Source organism: Squalius cephalus (assembly GCF_949319135.1).
Source record: "Squalius cephalus genome assembly, chromosome: 20".
NCBI lineage: Eukaryota > Metazoa > Chordata > Actinopteri > Cypriniformes > Leuciscidae > Squalius > Squalius cephalus.
The window spans coordinates 4921070-4937515 of NC_137141.1; the positions used below are offsets into that span (position 1 = coordinate 4921070).

The 16446-nt window shown below is 41.8% G+C and overlaps 1 protein-coding gene and 1 long non-coding RNA gene across 3 annotated transcripts in view; one reads left to right on the plus strand and one right to left on the minus strand.

Moving 5' to 3' along the window:
• The window catches only part of LOC307148128 (basement membrane-specific heparan sulfate proteoglycan core protein-like), a 41682-nt gene extending 30162 nt beyond the window's left edge, over window positions 1–11520 (plus strand). For both annotated transcript variants that reach the window (XM_079853438.1, XM_079853439.1), the window contains exons 17-21: window positions 3645–3775; window positions 4824–4989; window positions 8805–8976; window positions 9065–9180; window positions 9856–11520. In XM_079853438.1, coding sequence (XP_079709564.1) covers window positions 3645–3775; window positions 4824–4989; window positions 8805–8976; window positions 9065–9180; window positions 9856–9899 — 629 coding nt within the window. In that variant the 3' untranslated portion in view covers window positions 9900–11520. The remainder of the gene's footprint in view (window positions 1–3644; window positions 3776–4823; window positions 4990–8804; window positions 8977–9064; window positions 9181–9855) is intronic.
• Window positions 11521–15782: 4262 nt separating this feature from the next.
• LOC307148049 lies at window positions 15783–16397 on the minus strand. Its single transcript, XR_013819406.1, has 3 exons — window positions 16250–16397; window positions 16004–16070; window positions 15783–15813 (listed from the first exon to the last, which is right to left on the minus strand). It is a non-coding gene; the product is annotated as an uncharacterized lncRNA (long non-coding RNA).
• Between the last annotated feature and the right edge of the window lie 49 nt (window positions 16398–16446).

Consider the following 16446-nt stretch of genomic DNA (forward strand, 5'->3'; position numbering starts at 1 on the left):
GTGGCCATTAGGCCCAGCATCCTGCGGCAAGTGCCCACAGACACATGATGGCCTAGCGAAAAACGGGCCAAGCATGTCATTAGACTGGAAATCCGCGCAGGAGCCAAGCGGGCCTGCATGAGAACGGAATCCATGTTCACCCCCAAGAAAACGGTGCTTTGAGCCGGAGCAAGAACACTCTTCTCCGAGTTCAACCTCAGACCGAGAGACTGGATATGACTCAAGACGATGTCTCTGTGGTGGGTCACTAGCTCCCTGGACTGGGCTAAAATGAGCCAATCGTCCAGATAATTTAGAATACGGATGCCCTGGAGCCTCAATGGGGCCAGAGCTGCATCCATACACTTCGTGAATGTCCTCGGGGCCAGAGCGAGGCCGAAGGGAAGGACCCTGTACTGGAACGCTCTTTCTCCAAAGGCGAACCTGAGGAACTGCCTGTGTCGCCGTACAACCTGGATGTGAAAGTAAGCATCCTTTAGGTCTACTGTCACGAACCAATCCCCTGGCCGAATCTGAGATATGATAGCTTTCAGCGTCAACATCTTGAATTTCCCTTTGTAAAGGGAGAAGTTCAGTCGGCGGAGGTCCAGTATGGGATGCAAACCGCCGCCCTTCTTCGGGACCAGGAAATAACGGCTGTAAAAGCCCCGTTCGGTTTTCCCTGAAGGAACCTCCTCTATTGCTCCTTTGAGAAGGAGGGATGAAATTTCCTGCTGAAGTACAGAAGCCTGAGTGGCGCTGTCTACTACAGTAGGAAAGACCCCGTTGAAACAGGGGGGATTGCGGCAAAACTGAAGAGTGTAGCCGAACCGAACTGTGCGAAGAACCCAAGACGATACCCCTGGTAAGCGCTCCCATTCTTGAAAGAAATGTGAAAGAGGAAGAGGGATGTTGTAATGCAGACGACATACCTGAGTGAGGGTGCCGTGTTGACATACGTGGGGTAGAGAAGTTGACTGTGCAGGAGAGCCCTTGGCGTCCTGGCACGTGATGGGAGGCATCGATGCTGGGGTAATGGTGACCAGGTCTGCCTGCTCCGGAGGAAAACGAAAAGTGCCTCCGAGGATGCGACCGGCAGTTATAGAGAGTGTCGGGGGTGAAGGGAGAAAGCAAAAAGCGTCTCCTTCCTCCCGCGCCGGGCTGAGTAGAGATGGTGAAAAATGGCCTGCACTTCGAGACACTCTGAGAGGCGAAGGTGACAGGGCAAGGAAAGGAGAGCTGGGAGGTGGGCAGAAACGCTTGCGCTGTCTGTCCCAACCTTTAGGAAGCAGAGGAGCTCTCCTTTTTCCGACCCGAGGGTCAGGAACGGCTCTGGGCCGCCGGAGCGGTCGGTTTGTCGGACCGCTTCATCTGGAGGCGCTTGTGAGGCCGTTGACGGGGAAACGGGCGACCACGGGCTCCCCAAACCGTGTTAGGTGGGGGATGCACCGGTTCGCTCCTCCTGTTAAAGAACTCCGGTCTATGAGAGGGACGTTCTCTGGGTCGAACAGGGGAGGGAGCAGAAGGTTCCCTAGCCCTCCTGGGCATGAACTGTCTGAACGCGGCCGATTGGGATTTGGAGGAGCGGAATTTTTCAACCACCGTGTTGACCGCCTCACCAAACAACCCTGTTTGAGAAAAGGGGGCGTCCAAGAGGAAAACCTTCTCCTTGTCACGGATCTCCGTGAGATTAAGCCACAAGTGGCGCTCCACCGCAACAGAACCAGCCATAGAGCGACCTATAGCGCGTGCAGTATGTTTGGTGGCTCTTAAGGCTAAATCCGTAGCCTTACGAAGCTCCTTGACCGCTTCAGGGGTCACGCCATCGCCCTCGTCCATTTCCTTCAGGACGTCCGCTTGGTAGGCCTGAAGAATGGCCATAGTGTGCAGGCTCATGCCTGCCTGCCCAGCCGCCATGTAGGATTTTCCAATGAGAGAGGAAGTAGTCCTACATGCTTTAGAGGGGAGGAGGGGGCGCGACTTCCAGGACGGCGCGGACGACGGAGCAAGATGGTCGGCTAAAGTCTCCTCAATCGCCGGAACGGCGGAATAGCCCTGTTCCACAGAACCCACTAGGTTGGTGAAATCAGCAGCTGCCGCATTAGTGAGGCGCGCAGAGAAAGGCTGCTTCCAGGATCTGGAAATCTCGTGATGCAGATCACTGAAAAATGGCAGCTTTCTCCGTTGAGGCCTAGAATTAGGGCCACTGAGAAGTCTCTCGTCGAGTTTTGACGACTGAGATTCGCGGGGCTCGTCGGGCCAATCAATAGCGAGCTTCTCCGTAGCGCGCGAAAGTACGTCAACGAGCTCCGCGTAGGCCGCAGTAGGCCGCGCTTCCTGGCCGCTCGGCGGGATAACCTCATCGGCGAGAGTTGGCCCGAAATCCTCGGAGTCGGAGGCCTCGGTAAAAAGTACATCCTCCAGCCCAAAAGAAACCGCGTCGCGTGCTCTCGGGCTGGGGCGCAAATAATCGTGCGAAAATTCGACTGGCGTGCCGAGGGGAGGGAGGGAGAGAAAGAGCGGGGCTCGTCTGCTCGAACTCCACATCCTCAAGCTCTACATCCGAACCCCAAGTCGCGGATCCTCGAGAGGCCTCGGGAGCGCGACAGGGGGAGACGAATGATTCCCCCTCAAAAACCGCGAGCCACGATTTGAGGGTTTTGAGAAACAAATTTTCACAAAATTTGCATTTAGACGATCCTATGACTGCCTCGCGCGCATGTGAAAAGCCCAAACATTTAACACACTTACTGTGTGGGTCGTCGTTAGCGATGTAACGAGCACATGGCGGGGTACAGCGTCGGTATTCCATGGCACTTCACCGTAAGGAGAAACAGAGTTCCGCTTGAACAGTCGCAGAAGCGCCGAGAATAATCCAGAAGTTGTAATTTCGAGCTCAGAAAAATCACGAGCGAAGGGCAAACGTGACCGCTTCGTTCTGAAGGCAGAGAAATCTGAGGAGCAGATGGCGCGCGCAAATATGTAATGATGCGACGTAAGCGCGTCGGGGCGGAGCCAGATTGCGCGGGCGCCATCAGCCAATGAATTGGCGTGATTCTATAGGGCTTCAGACAATCGGCACATTCAGAGAATATCCCACTGCGCTATCCGCAGCGTTGAGTGAACCTATGAAAGAGAACAAATATCTGTCAATGGGGTCAGAAAAATAAAATAGTTTTCCCTTTGAATTAAGTTTCTTTTTCTGACCCCATTGGCAGATGTGTTTTTTCTTGTTTTAGGCATAAACTTTCTTAATTTTTATCATTTTTTTCAGTAAACGATTAAGACTTAATATCTGAAGTAATTTTGCCTCTCAAATAAATGTATCTTGATTTAAGAACATTTATCTTATATTCGTGATTTTTCTTTCCTATACATACGAATTAACTTGAGGTCTGCTAATGCCCTAATATTACAGACATTTCTGACCTTATTTAGCATTCATGTATCAACATTACAGGCGATTATTTGCTAAATGAAGCTGTTCTGAGTTAAAATGCTCACTGATGGTTAAAAGATGAAGAGAGCCCATGTGTTACACATCTGTTCTCCTCCATTATCTGTGCCATCATTGACTGGACCAAGTCTACTTATTAACTCATCAGATGATTTGTTTTCTGTCAAACAATAGCTGTTTTTGTTCTTTCTTTCACACACGTCTTCAGCTCCCGAGGCTCCGGAGCCCTACATCAACGCCTCCAAAACGGTCCTGAAACAGGGTGAGACGCTGAACGTTTACTGCACCGTTCACGGCATGCACCTCGTCTTCTTCACCTGGGACTTTCCCAACAAAGACGTGAGTGGGCTGAAAATTTAATTCTTTGTTTTCTTTATTTTTCCGTTCGAGCATTTAGAGCAGTGGTTCTCAAACCTGTCCTGGAGTACCCCCAACACTGCACGTTTTCTTTGTCGCCCTAATCAAACACACCTGAAGCAACCAATTAAGGTCTACAGGATCACTTGAAAATTAAAGGCAGGTGTGTTTGATTAGGGTTGGAGATGAACTGTGCAGGACAGTCGATTGGCAGGAGCAGGATTGGGCACCCCTGATTTAGAGCTCCCATGAGAAGCTCCACATGTTGAAATCACCTCAAGACGTGCAGCCACACCTCTCCCCTGACCGTTGTCATGAGGAACACGTGTTTTTATTAAGAGATAAATCAAAAAATGACGGGGAAAAAAGTGAAAAGCCAAAAGCAAGTTTGTAGCTGTAGTTTATGCACATCAGCATAATGAATATCACAGAATTTGAGGATTTTAATATCTAAACTTTCTTAAATCAAGATAAATTTACTTGAGATGCAAAATGACAAGATTTAAAATCTTGTTTTTTTTTAATGTATCAAAATTAAGTTAAGTTTTTAGGCAATTTCTTTTAATGTATTAACTCAATTAATTTTTAACTTCTCAGAAAACAAGACTTAATATGTAATTTTCCTTCTCAAGTAAATATATCTCGATTTAATAAAGTTTAGAAATTTATACTGCTAAACAAGTCAACAATAATGAGTTGGAAATACTTTTTTTGCAGTGAGTGCAATTTAATCGCTTTGTCACATGCCCCAGCACAGCAAGGACACCAGATTCCCTGTTTTTTGGATACCCTTATCCTCATGGACACTTTATTCCCCTTTTTTGGACATTTTTTGCTCATTTTTATGTTAATGAACACCTCTCTGAGGCCTGACGCCACGCCCACAGTGTCTATCGTTTGCTCCTCACGCCACAATCTATACAGTATAATATATATATACAGAATATATGCAGTATGTATATCTCTGCAAAAATCTCAATAGAAAAGTACATTTCTGACACTGATGCAAACCCCAATTTTTGACTCTCAGGAGGGGGACATTGAGCCCTTGACTGAAGTCCTGTCGTCCATGAGCATGCGGTCCTCTCTCAACATCACGGACATCTCGCTGGCCAGATCAGGACAGTATGTTTGTCATGTGCATGAGGGTGTGGGGGAACACACAGCTTCAGCCAGTATTGACATCACCGTTCTGGGTAAGACACCGTTCAGATATCACACAGCAGATTCATCAGGTTTACATTATTCTGTCTATAAATGCATATCATAAAGTTTGGCTACTCGTATCAGTGAATGTCAGCAACAGGGTTATTATCTAACAATTTATGACTAAAAATTGTTTTCAAATTAAAAACATGCACAACTTGTGCTATTTGAAATGAAAGTTTCAGAAATTAAAATGAACTTTAACTGAAATCAAAATTTAAAAAGGTTATTTACTATATTGGGTTAATCTTTTGTATAATTGAATTTTTTTATTATTTATTTTATTATTTTATTTTTAAAATGTTTTAGACAATATTTTCATTTAGATTTAGCTTGATGTGCTAAAATATATATATATATATATATATATATAGACGTATTAAAAACAAAAAACAATATTTACTTATTTCATTATTTTGTATAATATTTAATTATATTATTAATGTAATTTTATTTTTCAATGTTTTATAAAACATTTTCATTTACCGGTAGATTAACGTACAAAAATAACTCAAACTGAAAAAAAAATAGCTAAAACTAATAAAAATACAAAAAAACAAATAACAAAAATACTAAAATACTTTTGCTAAAATAAAAGCAGAAAATATGTAAATAAAAACTAATTCAAAATATATAATAAAAGCTATAATAGTATCTCAATGCTAAAATAACACTGGTCAGCACTATTTACTCGGTTCCCTTTCAGTCGCTCCCGTTCCATTAGGGTTACAAAGGGTTACATTAGTAACCGAGACGTTTTCTGGTAAAAGCAGAGCTGTTGAAGAGCGTTCTTCATCATCTGATGTGTGCATGAGCTCAGAAATCTGGCTGGCTTCTTTTCAATGATGCTTTGATGCAAACACTAATTAAATCAGCATTTCTCGCTTTAAAAGTAAGTAAAGTAAAGTAAAGTTTATTTCTAAAGCACTTTTCACAGATAAAATCACAAAGTGCTGTACACGAGAAAGGTAAAACAAAACAATATAAAAAATGTATATACATATGTAAAATCAAAGTGACACTAGTGAAAACCCATCAACCAAAAGCTTTCTTAAATAAACAAGTCTTCAGATCTTTTTTAAAAGAGTCAACAGAGTCTGCCAGACGCAGAGACAGGGGCAGGGCGTTAAACAAGCCCTCAGTCTCACACATAGACTGTAAAAAATTTATATAATATATATATTAGATATAATTCGTCTTGTGTATATCTAATGGGCGATTTTTGGTCTCGTGAATCTATAATTTTTTCCCTGGGCAATCGTTTTGGCTGAGGGGAAGTTTCATAACTTTATAAGCTATTTAACTTTACCGATGTATGGTTAGACTAGAGCGCTGACTTTGTATGTTTGACTGAATTGTTTGCTTTATTTGTATAGCTTCTTATACCTTTTACTTATACTTTTATAATGGCTAATATTGATAAAACTGAAATTTAACAAAAAGAGACTGGGTTGAGTTTTGTCATTTTAAATTTTAATACAACGAAGATGATCTGTAATGTTGTTTACTGCAAAATCTGTTGTTTAGTACAAATGCACATATTGCCTGGACCATAAAATGTTTAATATTTTTATATTATATTTAAAATGAAAAGAGGCAGGTTTGTGTTTTATATTTTGTTTTGTTTTTTATAAATAGGCAAACGTTATGTGCAGTGAATATAATCAATACGCGTTGCCTGAACCACATTTGTGTGGCTATAATGTTTAAGATTTCTTTAAATGAAAACGAAAAGAGTTAGTATGGTGTTTTATAACATATTTCGTTGCCTAAAATATACACAGAAATAACCGGAGTAGCAGAACGAGCTGAGTGACGCGCGCTGCGTTAGAAGGTGGGCGGGGTTAGGATTTCCCAAGATTTTCCAAGATGGCGCCGCCCATACCCCCCATAAATGGCTTCAAACCCGTTCTTCAGAAAGTCTATGGGTGACGTCACAGACGCTTTGTCCATATTTTTTACAGTCTATGATTATATCTCATGTTTAACCACTACAGAGACGCCAGAGTCCGCGGCATTGGCGGCAAACCTAGCCGAGGAAAGGCTGCTCCAGGCGGGGTACATGAACGCCGAGCGCCCGGTCATCGCTGGATCAACTGGATAAAATTTTCATAAATCTTTAAATAAACCACAGATTTGAGCTTTAAACAACTACATTCTCGCCTGAAAAACTCTTAAAACTACATTTCATGATACAGAAACAGTAGTATTATATGTCAACTGTATTAAAAAATGGCGCTTCTTATGTTGTCATTCTCCGTGGCGCTGCCTTGTCAGCTGTCAATCAAGCTGTCAATCAAAGTTAACCACGCCCTTATTGTCATACATTTTATATCTAAATACGATCTAAACTAACGCGTTAGAAAAAAATTCACCCCCCTCACAGTTGTCAGGCACTCGGAAGCTATCGAAAAATACAATAAAAGTCCATGGGACCAACCTGTAAAAACATGAATTTATGCTGTGAAAACGGACATTTTAACATGGGGGCTATGGACATTTGCTCCCTTTTGGGACCTCCCTCTAGCGGATTTTCGATGTATTGCAGTTTTTCGCACTTCCGGGTAGGCTTCATTTTTCAGATCAGAATGTTGCCGCTTGGTCTCACAGCATCTCCTGTGATGGAAAACTGGCTGTGATTTTTGTGCTCCGTCACGATGCGTGTGACTGCAGGGGGTCAGCCCTATGTTCCCACAGCCCTATGTTCCCACGGCTCTATGTTCCCACATTTCTAAGAATTTTTTTTACAGAAAATTTTGAAAATTAGGCCTTTGTTCCCACAGTCCTATGTTCTCTCATTTAACCCCCCCGTCCCCCGAACTTAGTTAAGCAGGAAGCGCCAAGTGAGGGGTAGGTTTAGGTATGTTAACTAATTAAGCCCTAGTCCCCTATGAAGGGTAGGTTTTAGTGCTTGTGCTGGTACAGGGATAGCCCAATTACATCCCAGACAAGTCTCCCTCCTGTGAGGGGTATGTTAGGGTTAGGGTTAGTGTAAGTGACTACGAAATTGGGAGAAATGGGGATACATAAGGCTGTGGGAACATAGGGCTGTGGGAACATAGACATGGTCCCGAATGCAGACCTTCTGCTGAACATTATGAAACCACAGCATCCAAACAGCCGTAGACAGGAACCCTTGAGGAACGAGAGTCAGAGGAACTGATGTAGATCAATGCAAATCTTTGTTAATGTGCCCCTGAGACGAGAGATTTCTGTATTGTGTGTCTGGAAAAAAAAAAAACTCAGATGACGTAAAAATCGTCATTTAGCAACATGATCATCTGAGGCTCTTTTGTCCAGAGGCGAGAGACTCCAGCCAGTAGGAGGAGCTCGTCCCGCATGTGTTCAACCCGCCCATAGGGGGATCTCACCATAAAACGCCGTCTTTTCAGTTTCGAGTCACTAGTAGCCTAGCTGTATCATTTCTCCCGACACTGCCCTCTGTAACCGGTAGGCGTGGCTTGGGAGTGTCCTCGTAGGGCAGCGAAGCAAGTGCATTCTGGGAGTTGTTGTCTTCCATCCACATGAGCCAAAAATACATTTTCTGACTTTTCTCAGTCTAGAAGGCACCAACTTCTAAAATAATTTCACATTTCTACTACATAAATGACCCAATTTAAATGCACATTCAACCTTCCAGCAGTGAAATATCTCTTTAAAAATTGTTTTACTGATCCCAAACTTTAAACAGTATTGTATATATAATATAATACTATTGCTAATAGTTAGCCTTGAACTTCAGTGTATAAACCCTTCCTGCAGCATCTGTATTAATGGACTGTGATTTTCATCTGTCTGTCTGTAGAAAGAGGTTTCGTGGCTCTTACTTCACATCCGGACAGGAACATCTCGGCGCACCCGGGAGAAAACGTGGAGTTAAAGGTTGAGATCAAGGCGTATCCCAAACCCGTCGTTCGCTGGTCTAAAGAAGGCACTGATATTAGTGGACACAACACGAGACAGGAACAGGAGACCCGGTAATGAGCCCTCTCAACACAGAGCCTCCATTAAACAACATTAAACCTTTCCACAGGATATTAGATGTGTCCTCTGGATCTGATGCAGGTTTGTCAGCACTTTGACCCTGGTCAGGATCCGACTGGAGCAGATGGGTCTCTACACTGTTAGCATCCAAAATGAAGATGACATTAAAGAGATGACCTTTGACCTAGAGGTGAAAGGTGAGACAGTTTGACATCCTTTTACACGCCGCCCCCATTTCCTGAAAACAGGTCTTTCATTTAAGCGTACACCAAGTACACGTAAGCATACACGTAACTTAACTTAACGTAACGTAACTTAACGCAACTTAACGCAACTTAACTTAACGCAACGCAACTTAACTTAACGCAACGCGTAACGTAACTTAATTTGTATAGATTTTTTGATAATTACTTTGATTTAATTTTTAATTATTAAAGTGTAATTTAATTTAATATTGAATTTAATATTGAATTAGTTTAATTTAACTAATAAAAATAACTGAAATAAAAAAAACATAAATTAAAAAAATCTTCTATGCTTTTACTGTTTCTTAATCCCTCCCTGTTCTGGTTTATATTATTGTGGACGATGTTTGAAATGTTGTATTGCTGGTACTTCTCGTGTTTATTGCCTCCTTAAGATGACTTGATTGTTATATTGCTCATTTTTAAGTCACTTTGGATAAAAGCATCTGCTGAATGAGTAAATGTTAATTTTTTTTAATTCAATATTTAATCAGTTTAATTTAATTTAATTAATAAACAAATTATTTATTGATTGTATTTAAACATTTATTTAATTTAAATGTATTTATTTATGTATTGTTCATTTCTTTGAGGTTTTTGTTTGCATGAATGTTCTTGTTTCTGTAGTTCCTCCTCAGATAACTGAGCGCCGGGACACCCACCTGAGCTGATTTATGACGCGCGCACACACAGGTGCCGCCGACTGGCCGGAAGTCCTATCACCCTGATCAACAGAGAGCTGAACATAGATAGTTGAAGGCAGAATGCTGCGATCGGCGCTTTATCTCCATTCTAATATCAGACTCTGGCGCGTGCTCGAGTGCCTGGCAGGTTAACAGCATTTACATTTAAAGGTCAAAATTTGACCCGAACCGTCCAGGATGCTTTACGTGATGATCAAGATAACAGGCTTATGTGATGAAGGTCATTATGATGGTGATGATCAGAATGCTAATATGTCATGGAATGTTTAAAATGATGAAGATGATAATAAATGATGTAAAAATAGGCTAACGATTGCGTCATAACCACGCGACTCTCTGTCGCACAGTAGAGAGATTACCGTATGGACAGGAGGAGAAGCTCGCGCGCATTTGGGAGGACGTGGAGGCAAAATGACAAAGTAATTAATCAGAATACTTAGCAAAAGTTTCTCCTGCTCCTGCTCATGGACACCTCCTTCTCACACTCTCTGTCTCTGTGAGATTCGGAAGGGAATGATTCAGATTTCTCTTGGCACTGCTACTAGAAGACAGACGGGTTGCTCACGTCACATCTACGTCGTCAAGCTCAGTTTGAGTCTGCGCAGTCGCTCAGCCATCAGGAAGAGAGAGCTTCTAATTGACTTCACTTTTCTCCGTTGAAGTCTATGTGTCCATTTCTTTTACTGTCTATGGTTGTGCACTACTGGACCACCGTAATAATGTAGTTGTCACAAACTGCTCTGAGACACAAAGGTTGTAGATCCAAATGAAGTATTTATTGAACAGGGTAATCCAAAGAAGTAATCCAAAGTACAGGCAGGGTCAAACACAGGCAGGCAGACAAACACAACAAGGCAGGGAACACGGGCAAAATAATAATCCACAGAACAGGCAAGAAAAAAAAGTTTTTATGTCTTTTTTAAACTTCAAGAAGGAGATCTTGCACTTCTAAAAGACAATCAGAGCCCTCGTAACAAGTGGCCTATGGCTCTTGTGTCCCAAGTATTTCCAAGCACTGAAGGGAGAGTACGCATGGTTCAGTTGAAAGTTACTAAATATGGATCTGGAAAGGAAGTAAAGTATCTCAGACCAATTACAGAGGTTGTTCTAAGGAAAATTAAGACTTAAATGAGACATCCTTAGGATGTCTGGCAGGGAGTGTTCTGCTTCTAGTTTAAATGTCGCTCAACAATGTATTGTTTTGTATAGTTGTTTTAGTCCTGGCGCCCCCTGTGGGAGTTCTCTAGGAATATAAGTGATCACATTTCCTGCACTCAGCTTCTCCTCGATCTTTGGATGCCATCCTTTGTTTTGCGTTTGTAAAAGCATCATCTGTCTGAGTTAATTCTTCATTACATAATGCTTGATGATATATATTTGCGATAGGTTTATTTGAAGCTTTGATTTAAAGTTATTTTTGTGATAGCCTTTAGCTATTAGCCTAGCCTTTCTTTGATATAGCGTTCAATGTGTTGATTCCATTCTACTCTGATGTGATAACTTCACTATATGAGTCAATATCTGTATTTGTTGCTATTTTCTTTGTTATCCGATAATTCCATTGAAGTAAATTGATGACACTGATTTCATGTGGGGTACACTCCTGAACAAAATCTTAAGACCGGGGGAAGCATTCCAAGTTTTACGCATTTTGCTCTGGTGGATCATAACTGGGTTGTAAGTACTGCTTCAGAATGCCAAAAGAAAAAACAGGAGCAAGAGACAAAAAATAGAGAGTAGGCAATTTATTGAAAACGGCATTTAAACTCAAACAGGCTGTTCATCAGCTGATCAAAAGTTTAAGACCATAGCCATAAAAAGGTGAAATCTGCACAAAAATATGGCTTTCATGTCATTGTTCTTCAGGCAGTCCTACTGTCACAATCTCCTGATGGCAAAGGCAAAAAGGCTTTCTCTCTTTGAACATGGCAGGATTGTTGAGCTGCACAAGCAAGGCCTCTCGCAACGCGCCATCGCTGCCGAGGTTGGACGCAGTAAGACAGTCATTTTACATTTCTTAAAAGATCCTGAAAGTTATGGGACAAAAAAGTCAAGTGGTAGACCCAAAAAAATTTCACCTGCACTGAGCCGCAGGATCCGACGGGTTGTCCGTGAAGACACAGGTCGATCTTCAACCCAAATTAAGGCCCTTACTGATGCTGACTGCAGCCCAATAACCATAAGACGGCATCTGCGAGAGAAGGGCTTCAAGAACAAAAAACGTCTTCAAAGGCCACGTCTCCTCCCACGCCACAAATTTGCCCATTTGGAATTTGCAAGGGAGCACCAAACATGGGACATTGAAAGGTGGAAGAAAGTTTTATTCTCTGACGAGAAAAAATTTAACCTGGATGGTCCTGATGGCTTCCAACGTTACTGGCATGACAAGGAGATCCCACCGGAGATGTTTTCTACGCGGCACAGTGGAGGAGGCTCCTTCATGATCTGGCGTGCTTTTTCCTTCAATGGGAAAATGGAGCTTCAGGTTGTGCAGGGGCGTCAAACGGCGGCTGGCTATGTGGATCTGTTGCAGCGGGCATCCCTCTTGACTGAGGGCCCCCATCTGTGCGGTAATGACTGGGTCTTTCAACAGGACAACGCTGCAATTCACAACGCCCGCCTGACGAAGGACTTCTTCCAGGAGAATAACGTCGCTCTTTTGGACCATCCTGCGTGTTCCCCTGATCTAAATCCCATTGAGAACATTTGGGGTTGGATGGCAAGGGAAGTTTTCAAAAACGGACGTCAGTTCCAGACCGTGGATGCCCTTCGTGAAGCCATCTTCACCACATGGAGCAACGTTCCCAGCAGCCTCCAGAAAACAGTCGCATCAAGCATGCCGAAGCGAGTGTTTGAAGTAATCAACAAGAACGGGGGGGCTACTCACTACTGAGTCTTTTTTTTGACACTTTTAGTTCTGTTGTGGGTTTATTTTTGGGCTATGGTCTTAAACTTTTGATCAGCTGATGAACAGCCTGTTTTTGTTTAAATGAAGTTTTCAATAAATTGCCTACTCTCTATTTTTTTGTGTCTCGCTCCTGTTTCTTCTTTTGCCATTTTGAAGCAGCACTTACAACCCTGTTATGATCCACCAGCGCGAAATGCGTAAAACTTGGAATGCTTCCCCCGGTCTTAAGATTTTGTTCAGGAGTGTATTTTCAGATAAGAGTTTCAGAACTACATGAATGGTCTTTAGTCATTGTATTATTGTTCTGATTATTGTTTATTTTGCTGTTATTTACAGTTTTATTCCTAATTCATAATGCACCTGGCATCTTATTAAACGGCAAAGACTAAGATGAATCCTGACTCATCTGTACTTTATGGATGTAGTTTGGCTGGCTGTTAAATTGCATCTGTACATGTAAGGAGAACAGTACAATGGGCTTTAAGAGAACTTGGTCTGCATTTACTTTTTACAGTGCCTTTCAACTCTGTTCCTGGGAATCTAAAATGAATCAATAACACAAATTAAAGTCAAGTCAAAATTTATTTCTAAAACATTTAAAAGCAACAGATTTTCACTATAAGTGCTGTACAATAAAACATGGAGCATATAAAACACAAACAATACAAAAAATATTAAGTTTAACATATCTGTCAGTGCTAAGCAATCCTAATTTATCTGTGATATAAATAAGATGCTGAAATTCTTTATACAGTATATACAGATTGGTCATATATACAGATTGGTCATAAATAAGGTGCTATATACACTCACCTAAAGGATTATTTAGGAACACCATACTAATACTGTGTTTGACCCCCTTTCGCCTTCAGAACTGCCTTAATTCTACGGATTCAACAAGGTGCTGAAAGCATTCTTTAGAAATGTTGGCCCATATTGATAGGATAGCATCTTGCAGTTGATGGAGATTTGTGGGATGCACATCCAGGGCACGAAGCTCCCGTTCCACCACATCCCAAAGATGCTCTATTGGGTTGAGATCTGGTGACTGTGGGGGCCATTTTAGTACAGTGAACTCATTGTCATGTTCAAGAAACCAATTTGAAATGATTCGAGCTTTGTGACATGGTGCATTATCCTGCTGGAAGTAGCCATCAGAGGATGGGTACATGGTGGTCATAAAGGGATGGACATGGTCAGAAACAATGCTCAGGTAGGCCGTGGCATTTAAACGATGCCCGATTGGCACTAAGGGGCCTAAAGTGTGCCAAGAAAACATCCCCCACACCATTACACCACCACCACCGGCCTGCACAGTGGTAACAAGGCATGATGGATCCATGTTCTCATTCTGTTTACGCCAAATTCTGACTCTACCATCTGAATGTCTCAACAGAAATCGAGACTCATCAGACCAGGCAACATTTTTCCAGTCTTCAACTGTCCAATTTTGGTGAGCTCGTGCAAATTGTAGCCTCTTTTTCCTATTTGTAGTGGAGATGAGTGGTACCTGGTGGGGTCTTCTGCTGTTGTAGCCCATCCGCCTCAAGGTTGTGCGTGTTGTGGCTTCACAAATGCTTTGCTGCATACCTCGGTTGTAACGAGTGGTTATTTCAGTCAAAGTTGCTCTTCTATCAGCTTGAATCAGTCGGCCCATTCTCCTCTGACCTCTAGCATCAACAAGGCATTTTCGCCCACAGGACTGCCGCATACTGGATGTTTTTCCCTTTTCACACCATTCTTTGTAAACCCTAGAAATGGTTGTGCGTGAAAATCCCAGTAACTGAGCAGATTGTGAAATACTCAGACCGGCCCGTCTGGCACCAACAACCATGCCACGCTCAAAATTGCTTAAATCACCTTTCTTTCCCATTCTGACATTCAGTTTGGAGTTCAGGAGATTGTCTTGACCAGGACCACACCCCTAAATGCATTGAAGCAACTGCCATGTGATTGGTTGATTAGATAATTGCATTAATGAGAAATTGAACAGGTGTTCCTAATAATCCTTTAGGTGAGTGTACAATATTATGAATGAAGCTGCAGACTCGCACGCAGAATCCCGCATTCTCAGACCCCTCGTTTTTCGAGACAGCGCCTCCTGCTTTTCGGAAGATCGTATAACACCCTTATTCAAATGCCATTGAAACCAATAGGATGCAATATTACGGTCTTGTTTTATTTAAAGTTATCCAAATAAATATTTGCGTTCCCTGCTTAATGCATGTGCCAAAAAAACTCATTGTGTTCTCTGACTAACAAATTACCCAGTAGATATTTTTTGAGCGTGGGTGTAATTGAAAGAAAATTACTGATGGAAGGGATACAATTACAGATTGAACTATCTTCTGAAAAATATTATATGATATTATATTGCTACAATGTCTTTTTTAATTCAAATTCCAGTTTTTCTTTCAGTTCAACCTATAATGGTCTAATTAACATTATACCATGCTAACATTACAAAACCTGTTTTTTTGATATTTTGAATGCGAAGCAAAACTCAAATGAAAATAGACAAAACACCAATAATAAACAATTCTGTACTTTATTTAACGATCACCTAAACATCATCTTGCTGTAAACAGGACAAAGCAAAGAAAAAAGGAAGAAAGAATTGTGTTAGTGACTTTACTTTTCGTCTTCAATTGCATTAAATAAACTCCTCATTTATAAGTCGCTTTGGATAAAAGCGTCAGCTAAATGAATAAATGTAATGTAAATGCATAAGGTAAAATAATTACTTTCTGGTAGGCGAATGTTCCTTCTTTTTTCCTTCTTTTTGCAATCGCTCTGTCAAATTCCTCGACTTCACTAAAATAAAAGATGAATGCCATTGTCAAAAATATTGTGTAATAATAAATTATATTTTTTTTGCAAATGCAAATTACAAGCATACCTAGGGTGATAAGTAGGGTCACGGAGGAACACCTCCTCAGCCTCCAGCCTCTCACATAGGCCATGAATGATGGCCTGTCCATATAAATAAATAAATAAATTAATTCATAAATAAAACATTGCATATATGGCAATAATAGAAACAATCCAATTGACAAACATGTTCGGGCCTACCTCAGGAAAAAGAAAACTACAAATGAACTCCACTTCATCTGTGAATTATCCAGCAGAGCTTTGAGGTGTTGAACGGCACACTGCTGCTCACTGTCCATGTAGACTGGCACACGTGGCTTTAGGGGGAACCACTTTGATGGTTTCCCATTGAGAACATCCTGCGGGGCAAACAAAAAGTGTTGTTTTATATATACACAAGCCATCAATGAATAATTGGCATAACCATTAAAAATATAGCTAAGAGCATATTGGATAATCAATTGACAATGATCACAGCCCTGGGTGAGTCATTTAGGAATGCTAATCTTTAAATGGTGAACAAGGACCATTCCAGTACCACTAAATGCTGCTCTGTTCCCTTTGAAGTCACAATGCAGTCCTCCAGTGTTTCTTCGGTTCTTGTCCGATCTTGGACGTGCTGTGGGACATCATGTGTGGTGCTTCTTTTTAGCCTATACAGAGGTTGTGTTTTTGCCTCGTCTGTCCAGAAGGCAAACCTGTGCCCATAGCTTGCAAACAATAATAATAATAAAA